This window comes from Gobio gobio (assembly GCF_949357685.1).
Source record: "Gobio gobio genome assembly, chromosome: 13".
Lineage (NCBI taxonomy): Eukaryota > Metazoa > Chordata > Actinopteri > Cypriniformes > Gobionidae > Gobio > Gobio gobio.
Genome location: NC_137106.1, coordinates 39,567,720 through 39,585,870, shown reverse-complemented (window position 1 = coordinate 39,585,870; position 18,151 = coordinate 39,567,720). Strand labels below are relative to the sequence as shown.

General features: G+C 34.3%; 2 protein-coding genes across 5 annotated transcripts; one reads left to right on the top strand and one right to left on the bottom strand.

Moving 5' to 3' along the window:
* The first annotated feature begins 552 nt into the window (after positions 1 to 552).
* On the top strand, positions 553 to 13,812 carry adgrf3a (adhesion G protein-coupled receptor F3a). Of its 4 annotated transcripts, none has more exons than XM_079832615.1 (17): positions 553 to 645; positions 1,472 to 1,543; positions 1,749 to 1,886; positions 7,227 to 7,376; positions 7,460 to 7,572; positions 7,990 to 8,048; positions 8,138 to 8,247; positions 8,362 to 8,580; positions 8,892 to 9,113; positions 9,225 to 9,377; positions 10,375 to 10,556; positions 10,648 to 10,833; positions 11,358 to 11,471; positions 12,749 to 12,790; positions 13,061 to 13,099; positions 13,188 to 13,268; positions 13,348 to 13,812. In XM_079832615.1, exons 1-16 carry the CDS (start codon positions 618 to 620, stop codon positions 13,248 to 13,250), a joined length of 1,890 nt encoding a protein of 629 aa, XP_079688741.1. In that variant the 5' UTR covers positions 553 to 617; the 3' UTR covers positions 13,251 to 13,268; positions 13,348 to 13,812. The 4 variants fall into 4 exon arrangements, with proteins under 4 accessions (XP_079688741.1, XP_079688739.1, XP_079688740.1 ...); XM_079832613.1 differs by having other exon boundaries at positions 11,358 to 12,659; XM_079832614.1 differs by lacking the exon at positions 553 to 645 and having other exon boundaries at positions 1,424 to 1,543.
* Positions 13,801 to 17,927, bottom strand: ankrd66 (ankyrin repeat domain 66; the record flags this gene model as incomplete). Its single annotated transcript, XM_079832772.1, has 4 exons — positions 13,801 to 13,927; positions 14,450 to 14,674; positions 14,908 to 15,047; positions 17,916 to 17,927. The coding sequence occupies 4 exons, from the start codon at positions 17,925 to 17,927 to the stop codon at positions 13,801 to 13,803; spliced, it is 504 nt and encodes a 167-aa protein (XP_079688898.1).
* Positions 17,928 to 18,151: the final 224 nt, after the last annotated feature.

The window sequence follows — 18,151 nt, the reverse complement described above, 5'->3', positions numbered from 1 at the left end:
GTTGTTGGGGACTTCTAAAACAATATTTGGAACATTTTAAATGCCATGATAGGTGCTCTTTAAAAAAAGGCTCTCACTGAAAAAAACGCATTCTGTCTGATCGAGGCCTAAGAGACTTTTGAACCATGCGCCTGACTAGCAAAAGTGGATTCGGACACGCCCTGAGTGCACCTGCAGCATGTGCTTCAGACCAAATGCTTAGATCGTTAAAATAGGGCTCGTAGATTCACTAATATTTCTCAGATAACTCATCATATTTTGAGTTTTTGTTGATTAAACCAATCTCTTTCTTTGTATTAACTCATTTTTCCTTTCAACGAACTCAAAATCTTAAGGCAACCAGATTACTTGTTTTTTTGTTTACAGTGTATCACATACAGCAGGCTATATTTTAATTGAGAGGGGCCATTTTTTTATTGTGGTGGAGAATAATTTGAATTAAGTCACTGATGCTTTTGAGTCATGTGACCTGAATAATGCAAATCAGGAGGGTTATTGGGAAAATCCGTTGTCCAGGATATCATTCCCTCCTCTCACTCTGTCTGTATGGACACTCGTACCTTTTGTAAGAAAGGGATCACTGCGATTAAATTACAGCCTGAATCCAGTGGTCAATAATGCTGTCAGGACTTTCAAGCCAAAGAGGTACGTCAACACGCTTTTGTGTTCTTCATTTCAGCTCCATGTATCAGGGCATAACTTGAAATAATTAGGGCAAAAGTGGAATAATTAAGATTTTTTAAATGTTTTTGAAAGAAGTCTCTTATCCTCACAGCTATTTGATCCAAAATACAGTAAAACAGTAATATTGTGAAATATTACAACAGTATAAAATGTTTTCTATCTGAATGTATTAAAACTGTAATTTATTCCTGTGATTCAAAGCTGAATTTACTCCAGTCTTCAGTGTCACACAATCCTTCAGAAATCATCTGATGATTTGCTGCTCAATTATTAATAATGCTTCTTATTATTGTATTGAAACTGTTATGGAAAACATGATAAAAAAAAATCGGAATTCTTTGTTGGAAAAGTTAAAGAAGGCTGATAGAAAGTTTTCCAGTTTGATAGAAAGTTAAATGTACAGGATTTATTTAAAATATAAATATATATATTTTTTGCATTGTTTTGCAATTTTCAAGATATAAGATTAAAAAAACGATATATATATATCTATATCTATATATATATATATATATATATATATATATATATATATATATATATATATATATATATATATATATATAGATATATATATATATCGTTTTTTTAATCTTATATCTTGAAAATTTCATTTATTGAAAGTTAATAAATCTACATCTATTTCCTCCTTAAGAATCTCTTGTTGTATTCCTCATTTGGATAAATGTGTGTACTAAATGAATAAATGTAAATGTATTGCCTGATTGCCGTCACTGATGGAAGGCACATGTTCATATGAATGACTGCGCTCTGTTCCATCCACCAGAAACTGATGGCACAAAAATGAAATCTTCTAAAGGCGTAATTCTCCTTTTTCTGGCACTGATTTTTAAGGTCGGTTGATATTAAATTATTTTTTCAATGTTCTTCAGTTATACAAACTATTTATTACATTTAAGCATTAACTCTTTCACACTTTTGTTTGATAGGTTGCTGTGGCAGGTATTTTTTTCTACTCAATAATAATCTGTTGAATAAGTATGCATTTTTCCATTAAATCACCTGAATGTCAGACTGAATACTATCACAATGCTACATTCCAGAGAAATACACACAGATGTTCTTGATTGAGCTTGAAATCGAGAAATCAACGTATCTCGATGTAACAAGGATTCTGAGAGACTCTACACCAATAAACATGAGCAATTCGATTTTTGTTACCGAAATCAACAAAACAGCAGGTAAACAAACAGAGTGCTTGTAATTAATAACAAACAAAAAAAAAAAGTTAAACCTGAAAAGGTACTGGTACATTAATTTTACGGACATTTCCCTACAGTGCAATGTGTGTACACTGTAAACCCTAATGCTCAAAATAATTAATTGGTTTGATTAGAGCCAACTCAAATTAAACAAATTAATTCAAACAAATGAACTTTTGAGTATTTAGAACTGTCTTTTTCTTTTGAGTTCTCAAAACTGACACATTCTAAGTAATCTGAATTGTTTCTTTGTTTTGAGTTTTATGAACTTGTTTCTTTTAATTTAAATTGAACTGAAACTGGGCTAGAATTTCTACTTCCCAGCATGCTTTGCCATGACACTCAAAAGGGACAACAAATGCCAAAATTAAGTGTTATATAATGTTTTTGTGCAATATTAACGTTAAGTGTGAGATTTAGTAGTGTTAAATGTTTTGTTATGCTAGTTTAGAAGAGTTTCTGTGATGTTGTTTTTTTTGTAGGGTTACCATCATGGTGACAAGTGGAGCATGGGCTTAGTTTGAGAACAGATATATGTTAAATGCAGCTGTATTAAAAGTAGCTGTATTCAGCAAGTGCTATGTTAATGCTACCAAAGCATTGTGCAATTAGCAAGGTGGCAATTATTGATTTAACTAGCTAAAAGTCAAGTTTCCACTACAAAAAATTTGACATTACATTATATTTTTAAGATAAGTTGTATGAAATAGCTTACTCTAGTAGTGGGAAGTTCGGATCATTTTACTGACTCGGATCTTTGAGTCTCGTTCAGCAAAATGAACTAATCTTTTTTCGAGTCATTTCGTTCATTTCAGAAAAATATAATTGAAAATGACATGTTAAATAGCCCAACCCATCTAGTACTTATGAAAATGTTGATTACATTTGTAAAACTAAATACAAATAAACTATAGGGTAGTTACTGCAACCAAAGCCAAATGATAAGAAACTGAAACGTTTAATTAATTGATTAGTTGTTGGGTCAGGCTATTGCAGTCTAACTCTGTTAGTTCACCTCACCTCCTGATCCGAGACATTCTTTCTTTTGCAACTTCATATTTATCACGTTTGTTCTCCGCCTCTCGTGTCTTCGAACTCCTCGAGACGTTAGTTGTCGACTCGTCTGTGTCTGACTCTGATATGGGGCTGGGCCGGGCCATGTGACACAGGTCCGTGAACAGAATGATTAGTTAATCTTTTGAGTCTCGAGTTCGGGTTTGAGTCTTTCGTTCTTCCTGTCAGTCCCATGGAGTCTATGCTGTCAGTAGCGGAAAAACAGAAAAGATTAGTTCTTACGAGTCTTTCGGGTTTGACGTTTGAGTCATTCGTTCTTTTGCCACGTGACTTGTCACTGTATTGAACACTAGTTCACAACCTTTTTACTAACAAGCACGTAGTTATTTTTTTATTATAATTTTTTTTTTTTATATATATAATTCTCAGTTAATATCAGACATAAACAAATATGGGAAATATATTGACTATTCAAGTCTAACATCACAAATTCAAGTCAATTAGACTATTACTCATTTTGAATCATATAGCACAAACACACACATTATATATATATATATATATATATATATATATATATATATATATATATATATATATATATATATATATATATATATATATATATATATATATATATATATATATAGATATATATCTATATATATATGTGTGTGTGTGTGTGTGTGTGTGTGTGTGTGTGTGTGTGTGTGTGTGTGTGTGTGTGTGTGTAATATGTTTTTGTATAGGTGCTATAGGCCTATAAGCTATGTTACAAAGGTTTAGGTTACATTTTTAAACTGATTTTTATTCATTAATAACACAAGGACAAAAAAAAATAATATAACTCAATAGAGAAAAATAAAATACAGTTGATTCAAAACGAGTAATAGTCTAATTGACTTGAATTTGTGATGTTATACTTCATAATATAAATGACATCTTTTCTGTAATTTAACGGTAAAATATTGGCAGCAGGGTTTCCAGCTGTGTAACGTAATCTTCCAGTTTCATTACTGTAATCTAAATTACAACTTTTCTGTAATTTAACGGTAAAATACTAGCAGCAGGGTTTCCAGCTGTGTACCGTAATCCGGCAGTTTCATTACTGTATTCTAAGTTATGTATTCTTTATAACTTTAATATCAATATCTGTACTTGTACAATTAAACTGGTATTGTAATATTTAATTTCTAAGATTTTCCCAAGAAAAAAGACAGCTCAAGAGGGTATTTCTTACAGCACACAATTTATTGAAATGATTGGAATTGGAACAGGAGCAGGTCAAGAACGTGCTTGGGCTGTACATTACCCTAAAAGCAGCCGTTAAAAATTTAAGTTGATTTTGTTTAATAAAAGTCGATCGAAGTCAAAACCTGGCAAGTAACTGAACAGGAACAGGCCAAGAACATGACAGAGTCTTCCAACTGATGCAGGTTTAGTCTGAAAGATTAAAATGGGGGCTTTTGTAAACAAAGTGTCAAAAGACCATGACAAAAAGCAACATAATGCACATCAGTAAGGGTAGTTGAATAGTCTATTTTAGAATGTCAACCACTTTGTGTAGTTGTTTAATGTCTCTTTCTACCACAGCATTCTAGAATGCTCCAATGGGCAATGAGTGCATTTAATTCAATTGATTATTATTGATCAACACAAATGATTCATGAAATTATGCCACTCATTCTCACTGCAACACACAGAACATGCAGATTTATTTGCAACACGCACTGACTGGCTGTTGTCATGTTCGATTAATCCATAGAGTAAAAATGTCCAGAGCTTATTGTTAGGCATATTTTACCATGATCTCGATATGATATTGTTTTTTGCCCAGCCCTACTTAAAAACCATGTTTTTGCCAAAATGTTTCAATTTAGGGTGCAGTGGCTCCCTACACAGGGTGTAGCGTGGAGCCCTGTGTGATGTTTTTCTGTCATTATGAAGATCAACAGTTAACAGGCCAGAAATTTCTTTAAATATAAATATAAATATCTTTCAGAAAACTTCTTTGTTGAAGTATTAAAACAGACATGACATACCACACAAATTTTAATGAACTTGGAGGGCTGCTCTTTAAAGGGTTAGTTCACTAAAAAATGTAAATTGTCATAATTTACTCACCCTCATGTCATTCCAAAACCATAAAACCTTTGTTAATCTTTGGAACACAAATTAAGATATTTTAAAAAGTCTAAATTTTTGTCCATCCATTGCAAGCCTAAGCAGATCATTTTATATGATCATCTATATACCTATTCATTAACAAACTGTATTCTTACTTCTATGCCATAGCTATTATATTGATTAATAATAGATAGTTAGCTAATCTGTGTGCTTGTATATGTGCAATTCTGAAATGCATAACATGTACAAATCAATTAAATTGTAAAGTAGATGCATTTTCTGTGAAGCTGCTTTGAAATGATATGTTTCGTGAAAAGCGCTATACAAATAAATTTGAATTGAATGAATTGAATTGAATATGACATTTAGGATTTCACTCATATATAAATATTGGTATGGATTACTTCTACAATCACTTTGCTTGAAAATGTTGATTATCTAGACTGTGGATCAAACAAAAAATTATGAGAATATTAAAAATATCTTCATTTGTGTTCCAAACATGGACAAGTCTTTGGGTTTGGAAAGAAATGAGGGTGAGTAAATGACAACCATTTTTATTTGTGTGAACTATCCCTTTAAGAAAGGAAGACCAAGAAGGATGATCCCTTCTCCAAAGTTCGTTTGAGTTATGCAATGAATAACACGGACATTAATGATTCAAATAAAATGTGAACAAGAAGTCATACTGTTGTTGCATAAAAATTTGAAGTAAACAGGGAGGTGACACCAGAAACATTTATTTTCTAAAAATAAACTCAAAAGAATGAAGCACTCAGGTCTCTGGCTTGGTACATCTACAAAAAAAGCAAACGGTTTCAAAAACAACTGATAACGATGCGGAAATTTTAAACTTTACTGACCATAAACCGTCTTTCCCTCTCTTCTAAAGAACCGAGAAGATAGCGCGCGCGCCTCCTCGCACAGCAGTCGCCCATCCTGCCGGTGACGGTTACTTGGCGCGGGATGAACACACAAAGCTCATCAAGTCTGAAATACTACATACAAAACATAAATTTTAACAATTATCGCTTCAACAGCATCAACATAATTCAACCTTTTTTACATATTGCCGTTTCAAGTGAAAGCTATTCTTTACATTCGGGATGATCGCGAAGATAAACAATCAATTCAAATGTCCTCTATTAAAAGACTTCAAAAAACTTATAAACAAGACATAATAAACCCACTATATTAAAAGTGTCTCTTCAGTTCAATAAAAGAGGCCGTTAAGACTTGAGGCGAATGAGGCAAAAACCATGAATACTTCCATTTAAAGCTCTTTTCTGACTTTTTCGCCTTCAAATAAATATCAAAATACTCTTATACAAAAACAATTGATGATGACTTTAATTTTTTGTCTCTACTTACCTTAAACCGTCTTTCACTCATACGATAAGAAACTGTAATTTTGGAAAACGGTTCAGTACTGTAAATTTCTTCTGTAAATTTACAGCATTTTTTTACAAAATTAAAATCTGCACGTTCTGCTTATTTAAACTTTACTGATTTCCTCAATTTTGCCAACTTATTTGGGTTTACAGTGTAATAAAGCAAAGTCTGTACAGAAAAGTTCCTTCATATTTTCATATTGAATGCCAATAAAATAAAATAAAAAGCATTAAAGAGGTTAAGGTCCTGTTGTGCAGTAGCTTTTGATGGTTTGAAAATAAATATGCTTCCTTTCATTTTTAGGACGTGTTTCTGTAAAAAAAATTTTTATAATAACAGACTTTCAGCAATACGCTCTGGTCAAATTCAGAAACATTAATAATGACGCTTGCTAACATGAGGATGTTAAAGCTAATATTTTTAAGCATCTTTTGAAATGCTGGTATTAAGAAATATTATGTCATTTGATCAAACAAGATGAAATGGTTTCAAGTGAAACAAAAATGTATGTCAGTTCCTGGAGAATGATGGCTTTGTTGCTGTTGAAGGGATTTTACGAAAGTCTAAAATGATGGAAAATCATTTTAGCAGTTTGGAAAAATCTATAAATTGATAATTCACCACTATGTTCACTTATGATCTATATGAATTAAGGTTTAATAATGTATCCAGTATATGTTGTGGACATGAAAATGCACTGCCTAAGGGGAATGTTCATGGGCAATAACATTTCTGATTAATAATTGTTGACATTACAAAAAAACCCTCTAATGTGCTTGTTTGCAGATTGCACATTGGATGTGAAGCAGAAGAACTGTTCATGCATGCAAGGATACACGTGGAGTAAGGACATATTGCAAAAACATGACGACTGCAAAGGCGAGACGTGCCTTCTAGAAGCTGAAGAAACTGCTGTATGCCTATCTGACAAAAGAGGTAGAGTCGTGTTTGATATGAGCACAAGATTTCTTGATGAAAGAAACAGTCATTGAATGTTGTGATTCCCCCCACCCCCAAAGTAAGCATCAGTGGATCTACTGTAATGGAAGACTTTGATTGCAAAATATTATGTTATGACAAAAACAAAAATCCTGAGGAATACAATACATTGTTCCAGAAAATAATGAATAAGGTATGTACTGCTAAAAATAAACACTGTTAACTAAAATGATTATTATTATATATTATTATTTTTTACAGTCACATACAAGGTTTAGTCCCTACATGAGACATCACATTGTATATAATAAAGATCTTTTTTTTTTTTCATTCTGGTGCTTTACATTTTGCATTTACTCTTTCCCTACTGTTAATGGAAACGACAAATTTCATTAACTTTAAATCATTACATTTTGCCTCCTGTATTATTATGGTGGTAGGGCTGCATTTGAAGGTTCAAAGCAGCTTTAAGTAGTCCACAGAAATATACAGGCACCATCCTAAAATACTGTCGTCATTGTAGTTTTACTTTGATTACATAACATCTTCAATCCCAGAAATACTTTTGTTTGTACTTATACCGAACCTGTATGTTTTTAATTTCTTTTAGCTTGTGGAAAGATACAGCACATTGCCATATTTTGATTCTCTGATTATCAACGGTTTCAGGTAATCATGATTACAAACACTTCTACTGCTTCCTGGTCGAAATAAATAAATGACAGTAAATATATTAACATTTCCCATTTTATTTTAAGTGAAGGCAGTGTGATCGTAGATTATACGGTACAGTTGCTTGGTCCAGTTCCACTTGATCAGCTTGTGAATTTAGCTAAATCACTGAACAAATCTGAACTGGTAACAACAGGTAACTATTTCTTTAACTGTTTTTACAGCATTGTTTTATATTTACAATACTTCAGACACAAAGTTATGTGATAAAGAGAGTTTATTGCACATTCACATCTTGTTTTCTCCAAAGGGCTCATCAATATTGAAATACCTGAGGCTCAACCGATTGATATAGGCTCCATGGCAAACATAACTTGTACTCCACCAGAACGCCTGGGAGAAGTAAAGTGGTTCTTAACTAATGGCAATAATAAAACAACACCAATCACATATGGAGTAGAGGCCAACTTGGCAAATTCAAGTTTGACAGATATTTTCGCACTGAATAACATTTCAGGAAGCTGGGAAGGTATGTTTCTGCACAAATAATTAAGATAATCGCATGAGTTTGATAGTCATTTTACTCTTCACTCGGTTTTTTAAAAATATTTAAACAATTAAATCCAGTTGGCTTAAATTTCTGTTTAAAGTTGACGTTTGTCATTTTTCAATGTTGTAATATGCAGAATAATTTATGTCTAGGTTAATTTTTCTGAAAAAATGCACAGGAAAACAATTTTGGTGTATTTTCAGTCAGAAATTGCTAGTAAATAACCCAAACAATTACAAAGAAATGGCTTGCAACTTTGAAAAATCATTTGATCTATTTGCTTTCTCAAGGAACATTTACGTGCATGTACACACAAGGGTCCATTGTGCACAAAGCAAGCAAAGAGTTGGACATAGCACTTTTGCCAGAAATACGGGCCAGGAGCAATCCCCAATTTCCTGATTGTAGAAGGGGAACAAAAAATGTAAAGTGTGAAATTGAGTGTACAATTCCATACAGCACCGAAAATTACACTATTAAATGGGATGATGGTCTATCTGATCAGGTATCACGTAAGTATATCTCATTACTATGCAAAAAAGGGGTGTAAACAATGGAAAGATAAATATTATGATATTTACACACATGATGATAAACAATTTTTCTATTACTGCATTCTCTAGAAATCCAAGGGAAATTTGTATCTTACAAAGCAGTGAAGATCATAGATTGTAAGATGAAGGAGCAAACAGTGAAAATCAGTTGTACATTCACAAACACTAGATCCAAACTCCTCAGAAATAAAATGGAGATAGTGTACATCCACATAATTGATGGTAAGTTTTGGTCGTTTAACCTAATTCTATATCTCTTTTAAAGTTGCAGTATTTTATAGGTGAAGTGTGTGATTCATTTTAATGTTACAATCAACCAGCCCGACAACATTGACTCCACTAATGGTGTGAGTTCGGGGACGGATCCAGTATGTTAGTCTGGCCACCAGTGGTGCGTGGTGCTGTTTCACAAATGACCCACTTCACCTTGTAAATGCATATAATAATATATTTACATGAATTGCATGCTTTGGTACAATAAATCATTCTCATCAAATTAAAAGACAAAATAATGAGTCACAACTATGAGATAAAAAGAAATTGAAATTATGACAGTAAAAATAGAAATATATATATATATATATATATATATAATCTCATAGTAATGACTTAGTATTTCATAAGTTAGACTTTTTATGTCCTAATTATCAGGTACCTAAGCGTGTTTTTCTTATGTGGCGGAAATGTGCTTTCATACAAACCTGTATGACTTTCTGTCTTCGGGGCACTCTTTTCCATGGGTTCTTCAAGTTCCGAAATGACAAAAAAGGTGGCTCAAATGACTTCTGAATCCATACAACACAAAATCATTATTCATTGATAATCTTTCCCTCTGTCGAAGCTCTGAATTGAACTGCAAAAGCATTGACTAAAACAATATTTGAGAGCTGACTTGGAATTACTTTTTTTGTCTTTTTAAAACTCAATAGTTCACTTTCACTTTTATTTATAAGAAAAGGAGCAGCTAGGGTATTATTTTTTAAAAAATCCTGAAAAGAAAGCCATACAGGTTTGGAATGGCATGATTGTAAATGGATGGGGACACATTTAATTTTTGAGTGGACTAAACTTCATTGGATATGGGTAAACAGCTCCATTACTTTGTTTCTTCCGAACAGATGCATACTAACTAAAAAATTGTGTATGTTTTCTGATTTATAATTATGAAAACAAAAATGACAAGAAAACCAAATCTGTAGTTTTTCATTTCTTAATACAGATAACTCAACAGTCTGTGAAGGAGATCTTGGCTGGCCCACCACAAAAAGCAATTACAATGCCAGCATGCTTTGTGATAACTCTGCTTTTGGTTTGAAAACGAAAGAATGCAAAGGAACATGGCAAAAGGAAATCTCTTCTTGTGTGAATGAGGACCTGCATGTCCTTCAAAATGATGTAGAGGTATCTCTCTTTGGTATTCATTTACCCATTACTGGCCAGATTTACTCTTAGTACTAAACGCTTGATTTTTTTTTAACCTTCATTATAACAGGAATTAAATAAAGGTATTGGCCTAATTGAGGAAGATGCAAAACAAATTTTTGAACGCTTGAAGACATCAACCACTATCGAGACATTCAACTCATTTTCAAATATTAACACATCTATAGTTATTTTCGGGGTCATGAATAAGATATCTTTACGCCAGTACCATCATTGGAATGATACTGTCATGCATGTAAGTATGTTTTCTCTCTACAACATTGTGTTTTAACCCTCTTTTTAGCATTTCATTCTTCTTTAAACCTTCAGTTAGATTTGACCCACATCTATATATTTACAGTTCAGGAACAGGGTTATTTTTTTTATCTATTACGTATTACAATATATTGATGGAGTAACACAGCCCATGTGAAAAGAAATATCATAGAACTTCTCACTATCATATCTCTCTTTGGCTCCTTTTTTAAAACTCTTTAACAATTATCACAACCGTTTTATGAGGCTCTATTGCATGTCTGTAAAATGTAGTAACTCACCCAAAAGCATTTAATTCATGCTTCAAAACTTAGTTATTGTATCAATAAATTGGCCAATGGCACCAAAACTGACTTTGTCTATCGCTGTTAAGATTTGTATGTATACAGTAATTTTATTTTGTAGCATGTAAGGTCACTTTCACCATTCATTCAAAATGACAATTATTCAAATTCCCCAGTTCAAAGTATAATCTCATTTGACCTTATTGTTTTTACATTGCAGGACCTTGTCAACTCTGCAAGCAATGTTTTGAACAAAACAGAAGCCTGGAAAAACCCTGCAAACCCTAACGATACAAATTTATCAGTAACATATCTCCAGAATATTGAGGGAATGGTGAGCAACTCCAATCTGTCCTCGGGGGTTCCTTACAAGTATGAAAATGTTCAACTTAGCCTCTGTAATGGCTCTTGCACAACCTTGGATGCCAGAGTCGACATGGCCAATGGGGTTGCTGTCGTTGCATTCCGGAACCTCTATGAAATTTTACCACAACCCGAGTCACAAATGAACGCCACCTCAAATACCACCATCTTGTCAGTTACCAATGTAAATAATACCAATGTGACTGAGGTAAATCTGAGATTTGATTATTCTAAAAAAAGACTCCCAAATCATCTAATGTATTGTGTTTTCTGGGATGTAAATCAGAGTAGGTGGTCTGAAGAAGGGTGTACATGGGGTGGTGCGGACAATGCAGATTTATGCACATGTAACCACAACTCTGCGTTCACCATACTGATGTCTAAAACTGAAGAGAAACTTCCCTACATGAAGCTACTGACCTACGTTGGCTTAGGAATATCAATCGTTTCACTTGTTATATGTTTAATCATTGAGATTTTGATATGGGATACAGTTGTCAAGTCAGACATCTCCAATTTTCGGCATGTAGCCATATTCAACATCTGTTTATGCTTGCTGCTTGCAGACTGTGGATTTTTAGCTTCAGCTGAACCTGAGAAAATCCCCAATTGGTGCTTCATCCTCACAATAGTCAAACACTTTTTTTTCCTAGCCGTCTTCTTCTGGATGCTGTGTTTGAGTTTTGTGATTCTTCACCAAATAATATTTGTCTTTGACCATCTGCGGAAAAAGGTTTTTGTGGGATTGTCTATCACTCTTGGTTATGTATGCCCAATATTATGTGTGGCAATAACCTTGATTACATTCGAAAACGGTGCCGTTGGTAATTACTATTCCGAAAAGACTTGCTGGCTCGTATACAAGGGTAGGTTGAAGGGTTCCATTTTTGCTTTTGTCCTTCCTGTTGGAACTATTGTGTTTATAAACTTGTTCACTCTGGCTGTGGTGATCATGAAGATAGTAACCCCAACTGTGTCAGAGGCAAAGGCACGGGACGAAAAGGATGTTGCCAAGAGTATGATTAAGACCATAGTCTTCCTAAGCCCTGTACTCGGAATAACTTGGATTATAGGATTTTTTTTAATGGACATTGACCTTACAAAAAAAGCTTTGGCCTATTTTGTGAATTACACATTTACAATACTCAATTCACTACAGGTGAGGGTCAAGCATCAAACACTTGATTTATATGTACTCATACTGAGTGCATTCATGCATGTACTTTAAAATATCTTATTGCATTGCAGGGCTTTTTCATATTGCTGACAAACTGCCTTGGAGAGAAAAAGGTAACTATGACCACTACGCGTCCTCAATATGATTGAAAAATTAAGGAAAATATAACATTTTAACTGCTTTCATTTTACTATTACTTAAATTTGCCATCACAAGATTTCAGTTAACTCTAGGTTGTTTCAACTTATGTTTGGGTCAAATATGGACAATGTTTACATTTAAACCAACCGTTTAAATCGTCTATCGTCCATATTTGACCCAAACATGGGTTGAAACAACCCAGTGATGCTCAATAAAATGTGCATATTTGATTTTCTCCAAAGGTTCGTGAAGCACTTCAGAAGCGTTTCAAAGGTTCCAAGGTTAGTACGTTCAAAGGAAATGTACACTTTTACAGATGCAAAATGCATCACGAACACAAGCTAATTTTCTCATATTTTCTTACATTAGCGATCAGCGCATTCTAAAACTGAAAGCTCTACCAAAATGACATCTTCGGTTATGAAGAAATAAAGATTGGACAGATTCAAGGCAAGTTACATTTGTGTTCCTGAGAATATTTTTATTTTGTGTCAACATGTTTTGTTCTAATGTTTTTATCCCAAATCAGCATGTGAATGGTTTACTCTGTGCATTCTGGAAGCATGGAAAGAGAAGACAAGGAACACGAGGAAACTTTTCATGGATTAAATTCTGTCACATTCTATGCAGATGGAAATGACTATAAAACAGAAATAGTTCATTGTTTTCCAAAACACTGTACAATTATTTGTGATATTGTACTTCAGAGTGTATAGATAATGTATATTGAATTTGATGTAGTCATGTATACTTTGTCATGTTAGTTTACTGTATTATGAATATATTTGTATATTTATGCTTTTATGTCTATATATCCTACTTGGTATAAATCAAAACTGGTGAAAGTTGTAGATGAATATGAATTTTGGCATGCAATTTTACTGTCCTCCAACAATGCTTTCTCTATTATTTCCCTTAGATGCACAGCAAAGAAAGCTCATTAGTTTGTATTTTTGCTCTCACAGCATAATAAAACCTACTTTTAATTACTTGTTTTTTCTTGCAGTCTGGCTTCTTTTCTCTCCTGTTCCCATTCTTCATCAGTGTCATCTAAGGGCAGCCCATTTAACTTCACCATTTGCCGATAGTTTCTGCTCTCAATCTCTGCCCTAGAAGTACAGGGAACACCCTATTATTAAATTACTTGTATCACATAAAGTAGCCACAAATCAACAGAACATAGAACAGAAAATACCAGAAAAATAGTATAAAGTGTGTATAAACTATACGTGACCTCTAATTTTAGGAGTCAATCCAATAATAACGGATTATTGGACATAATTCAGAAAAAAAAAAACAATATCCACTTCGGTTGCACTTTATTTTACAGTACGTACTTACAGTAAACTTACCTTAGAAAGTACTGGGTAATATAAGGTAATATAAATACATGGTTTAGGGGTAGGTTCAGGGTTAGTACTCAGTTATTGTAATTACTATAATAAGTACAAACAAAGTATGTACATTTTACAGGACTGTAAAATAAAGTGCTACCCACACCTCTGCTCATCCACTTTACTTGCTTTTAAGTACCTCTGAATAAAACTCAATTGAATGTCATACAATTAATTAAATGCTACCATAAAAAGGTCATAAACACAAAAAGGTACTAAATGCAAAAATCATCATACTTTTCAAGAAAATGAACACAATCTTCATGTCCATAGATTTCAGCAATCCTGACAGGCTTATCCCCAGAAGTGTCCTTTTTGTCTACAGGTGCATGGAGGGAATGCAGAAGTCGTAAGACTGTGAGTCTTCCAGACCCTGCTGCAAAGTGTGCGGCCGTCCATCCATTGTCCGTCCTCAAACAAGCCCTTGCTCCATTTTCTATCAGTATCCGAAACACTTCAGACAAGACCAGAGTTTAGGTTTAGCAACACACAACTGGGTGAATCTTATGACTTCAGAGGTCACAGATTGTTCACCTCAAGTCAACATATATAGGCTAGCTTTCATGGCCTTTACACTACTACTTGCAGTAGCACTATGGAGTTTAAGTTTTAATAATGATCATTTCTTACACATTTAAATAAAAACGCAAGTAAAAGACATCTAGAATGGCACATTTTGATCCTGAATGTATAACCTGCCTCTGGATGTTGCCCGGTGTAGCGGTGTCTTCTTGTTCCAGACCAAGTCTTTCTGATTAGGATCACATGATTTTTTCTTCATGATTTCTTCCACTAGATCATAATCTCCAACAGCTGCTGCCTGATGCAAAACTGTCTTTTTTTTTTATCAGGTAACGTTACATTAAACCCTGGCTGTTTCCGAAATCGCCCCCTATACCCTCATTCACTATTCCCTACATTAGTCCACTGATATAGTCCACTTCGAAAACGAGTGAGTGATTTCGGACACTAAGTCGCCGGAAAGGCAGCCGTTTTTGCAGTTTGTGCTTGCTGTTTGGCAGCTCCAGTAATAATGAAAAGATTTATCCTGAACTCTGCTACGGAAACTAGCATGTAACCTTAATCAAACAATATAATAATCATCTTAAAAAGGATCATTTATACCTGTATGCATGATATTGGGCTGGACCAGTGCGGTTCGGAAGATGGATGGATGATTGATTCAGCTGTGGGCACTATTTGAGGGAACAGCCATTTAGTGGTGTCCGAAACCATAGTGGACGTTATTAAGTGCACTCATACAATCCCACAATGCACCACAATAACGAGTTTGCAACCGATGTATGCTCGACGGCTAGAGAATACCCATAATGCACTGTGAGAGTCGCGCCGTGCATTGAATGAATTCCCGCGTTTCGCCAGGAGATGGCATCGACTCGCACACTTTTTAAGACCAATGATATTGGGCCCACTCACTTATCGTCTCTAATTGAGCACGTCTGTTTACATACCCTGATAAACACTGATTAAACGCGTTAGTAGCTTTATTTTCACTTTTCTAATATTTTCTTCATATTCATAGAAAATAAAATCCTTTCCGATCTGATATATGATGGAAAAAAGGATCAGTGCGAGTTTGGCAAAAGGCGGATTCGAACCTCTGATCGATTTGCGTCAAATCTTATCGTCAAGCCTCTTACCCCTACACTATTGCTGCTGATGAAGATTGTGTATTCCGTAGGTGTGTCTTCCTCAACCAGACGTTTAAACAAGCCGATATATTTAAATATATTTTTTGTAAATTGCATCTACTCCAGTAAAATGTTTCTGTTAAAGGACCCACCGACATTTTTTTTGCTTCTGACGCCCATAATATTAATAGTAGCCTACTATAAAGTATGAAATATATAGGCCTACTACAAATATTATTATTATTTTTTTTAATTAAATGCTTATTAGTTACTTTATTATTCCCCTTTCCAAGTAAGTTCAGTGCCACACAAGTAAAGAGTTATGGTTAACTTTAAGCTTGTTGGCTCGTTTTTGGAGTAGTGGAGTAAAGGAGAATGAGGGTACATAGGGCGAATCGGACAGCGGTAAGTTCATTCATTCAGGGCGCGACTCTCAGTGCGTTGAGAGTACACCGTCTGGTTGAGTGAGAGAACGTTTCAAACGCATAAGGAGTTGTTTCTCGTTTGCTCTCGAAATGCTCTCGCGGGACTTTGCTGTCATACGCCGATCGGGCATCGAACAAGCATATTCTCCAGCGCGTACATCTAATGTACACTCGTTATTGCGGTGCATGGTGGGATTGAATAAGTGCACTCAAAGACGTCCACTATTGTTTCGGACACCACTAAAAATGGATGTTCACTCAAATAGTGCCCTATTTAAGGGTATAGGGGGCGATTTCGAACACAGCCCCTGTATAGTTCGTTTTACTCACTCTTGTTGCCGTTTGCGCTAGTACGTCATCGAAGACCTGTTACCACAGCAACTCGACCGCGGCTGTTTTTTCCTCTAGAAAGAACGGTTTAAATAAACCTAATATACCATCTTAAAAACTATTAAATGTAAATTTGAATTAAGTGTCCATCAAGATATAGTAGTGTCTTTAAATTACTGTCCAGAGGAAAAGGCCTTTGCACACTGAGTCCGAAATTTTCGCATGCGTTTTTTCGTATTCGTGATGCGAAAATTCGTCACGCACAGAGACAACACAAAATGCCGTCTTCCATTTCCTTATCAAGGAGCTGCGGGATTATCCAGACCGATTCAAAGTTGAATGTCAGTAGGTCCGTTTGATGCTTTGCTAGTGATACTGGAGCCACATATTAAAAAGAAGACCACCACTTTCCAATCCTGAACAGAGCCTGACAATATGTCTAGGATACACGGTTTACAGGGAATTGGTGTGCTATAATTATAGCTGTGATATTGTAGAATTTTTGATACAATAATATTTGTATATATAACGTTAATTGTAGGTATCTGAGGAGCACTGGCGATTCATTTACCAGCATTGCCAGCAGTTTTAGGTTGGGCATCAGCACTAGATGGGAAAAACGGATGCGGAAAACGCAGAAAATCGAACCTGTTCCGATTTTTTTTTTGACGGACGAAAGTTTCGGAGGCAGTGTTCAAGCGTAATTGACATAACGTGAGGTCGAATTTATTTTTTGACGTGCGAAAATTTCGCATGCGAATTTCGGATTCAGTGTTCCAAAGCAGCGCATATACGTCATTGTGATACCCGTTACTTTTCTCAGCGCATATAATTATGGACCAATTAAAGCCGTTGTAAATATTTTTTTTAATAATTTTTTTTATATAATCATTTCTTGAACGATTTACATTTCTGTGTCCAGGTACCACCTATTTTTACACAGTCTATGGGTACCACTCAAATAAATGTATATGTTTAAACGATTATGAATTGTAGAGTACAAATGTTTTAGTTTAGACAAAAAAAAAAAAAAAAAAAGCCTGCTCGACGAAATGAATATCAATACTGACTCTACTTAAATCTTAATTCTTAAAGATACATATTCTTCTATATTTATTATCATGTGGGTGCATAGTTTTTAGCCCCTATAGGCTACTGAAGTGCACTCATTAAAATATTCAAAACTCAACTATATGAACATGTTTTAATCCAACAAATTAAGATAAAGAAAGAAATGAATACAAACGACATATTTCACAAAAAGGAGCAGAAAAAAAAACTCCATCACACATGTACAGTGTACCCCATTTAAACAACAGACAAATGGGTGAAGGCAGGGCAGGATCGAGGTCCAAAATACTTACAACATCAAGAACACTTATATAATATATATATATATATTATGATTTTCATTTCAGAAAAAAAAAATTACCTTAGCATCTACAAGGATAAACTGGGGTATCAACAAAACCTAACACAATGCAATCAGACAAGCTTCATGTTGTGTTTTAAAATGAAGAAACATGACAATC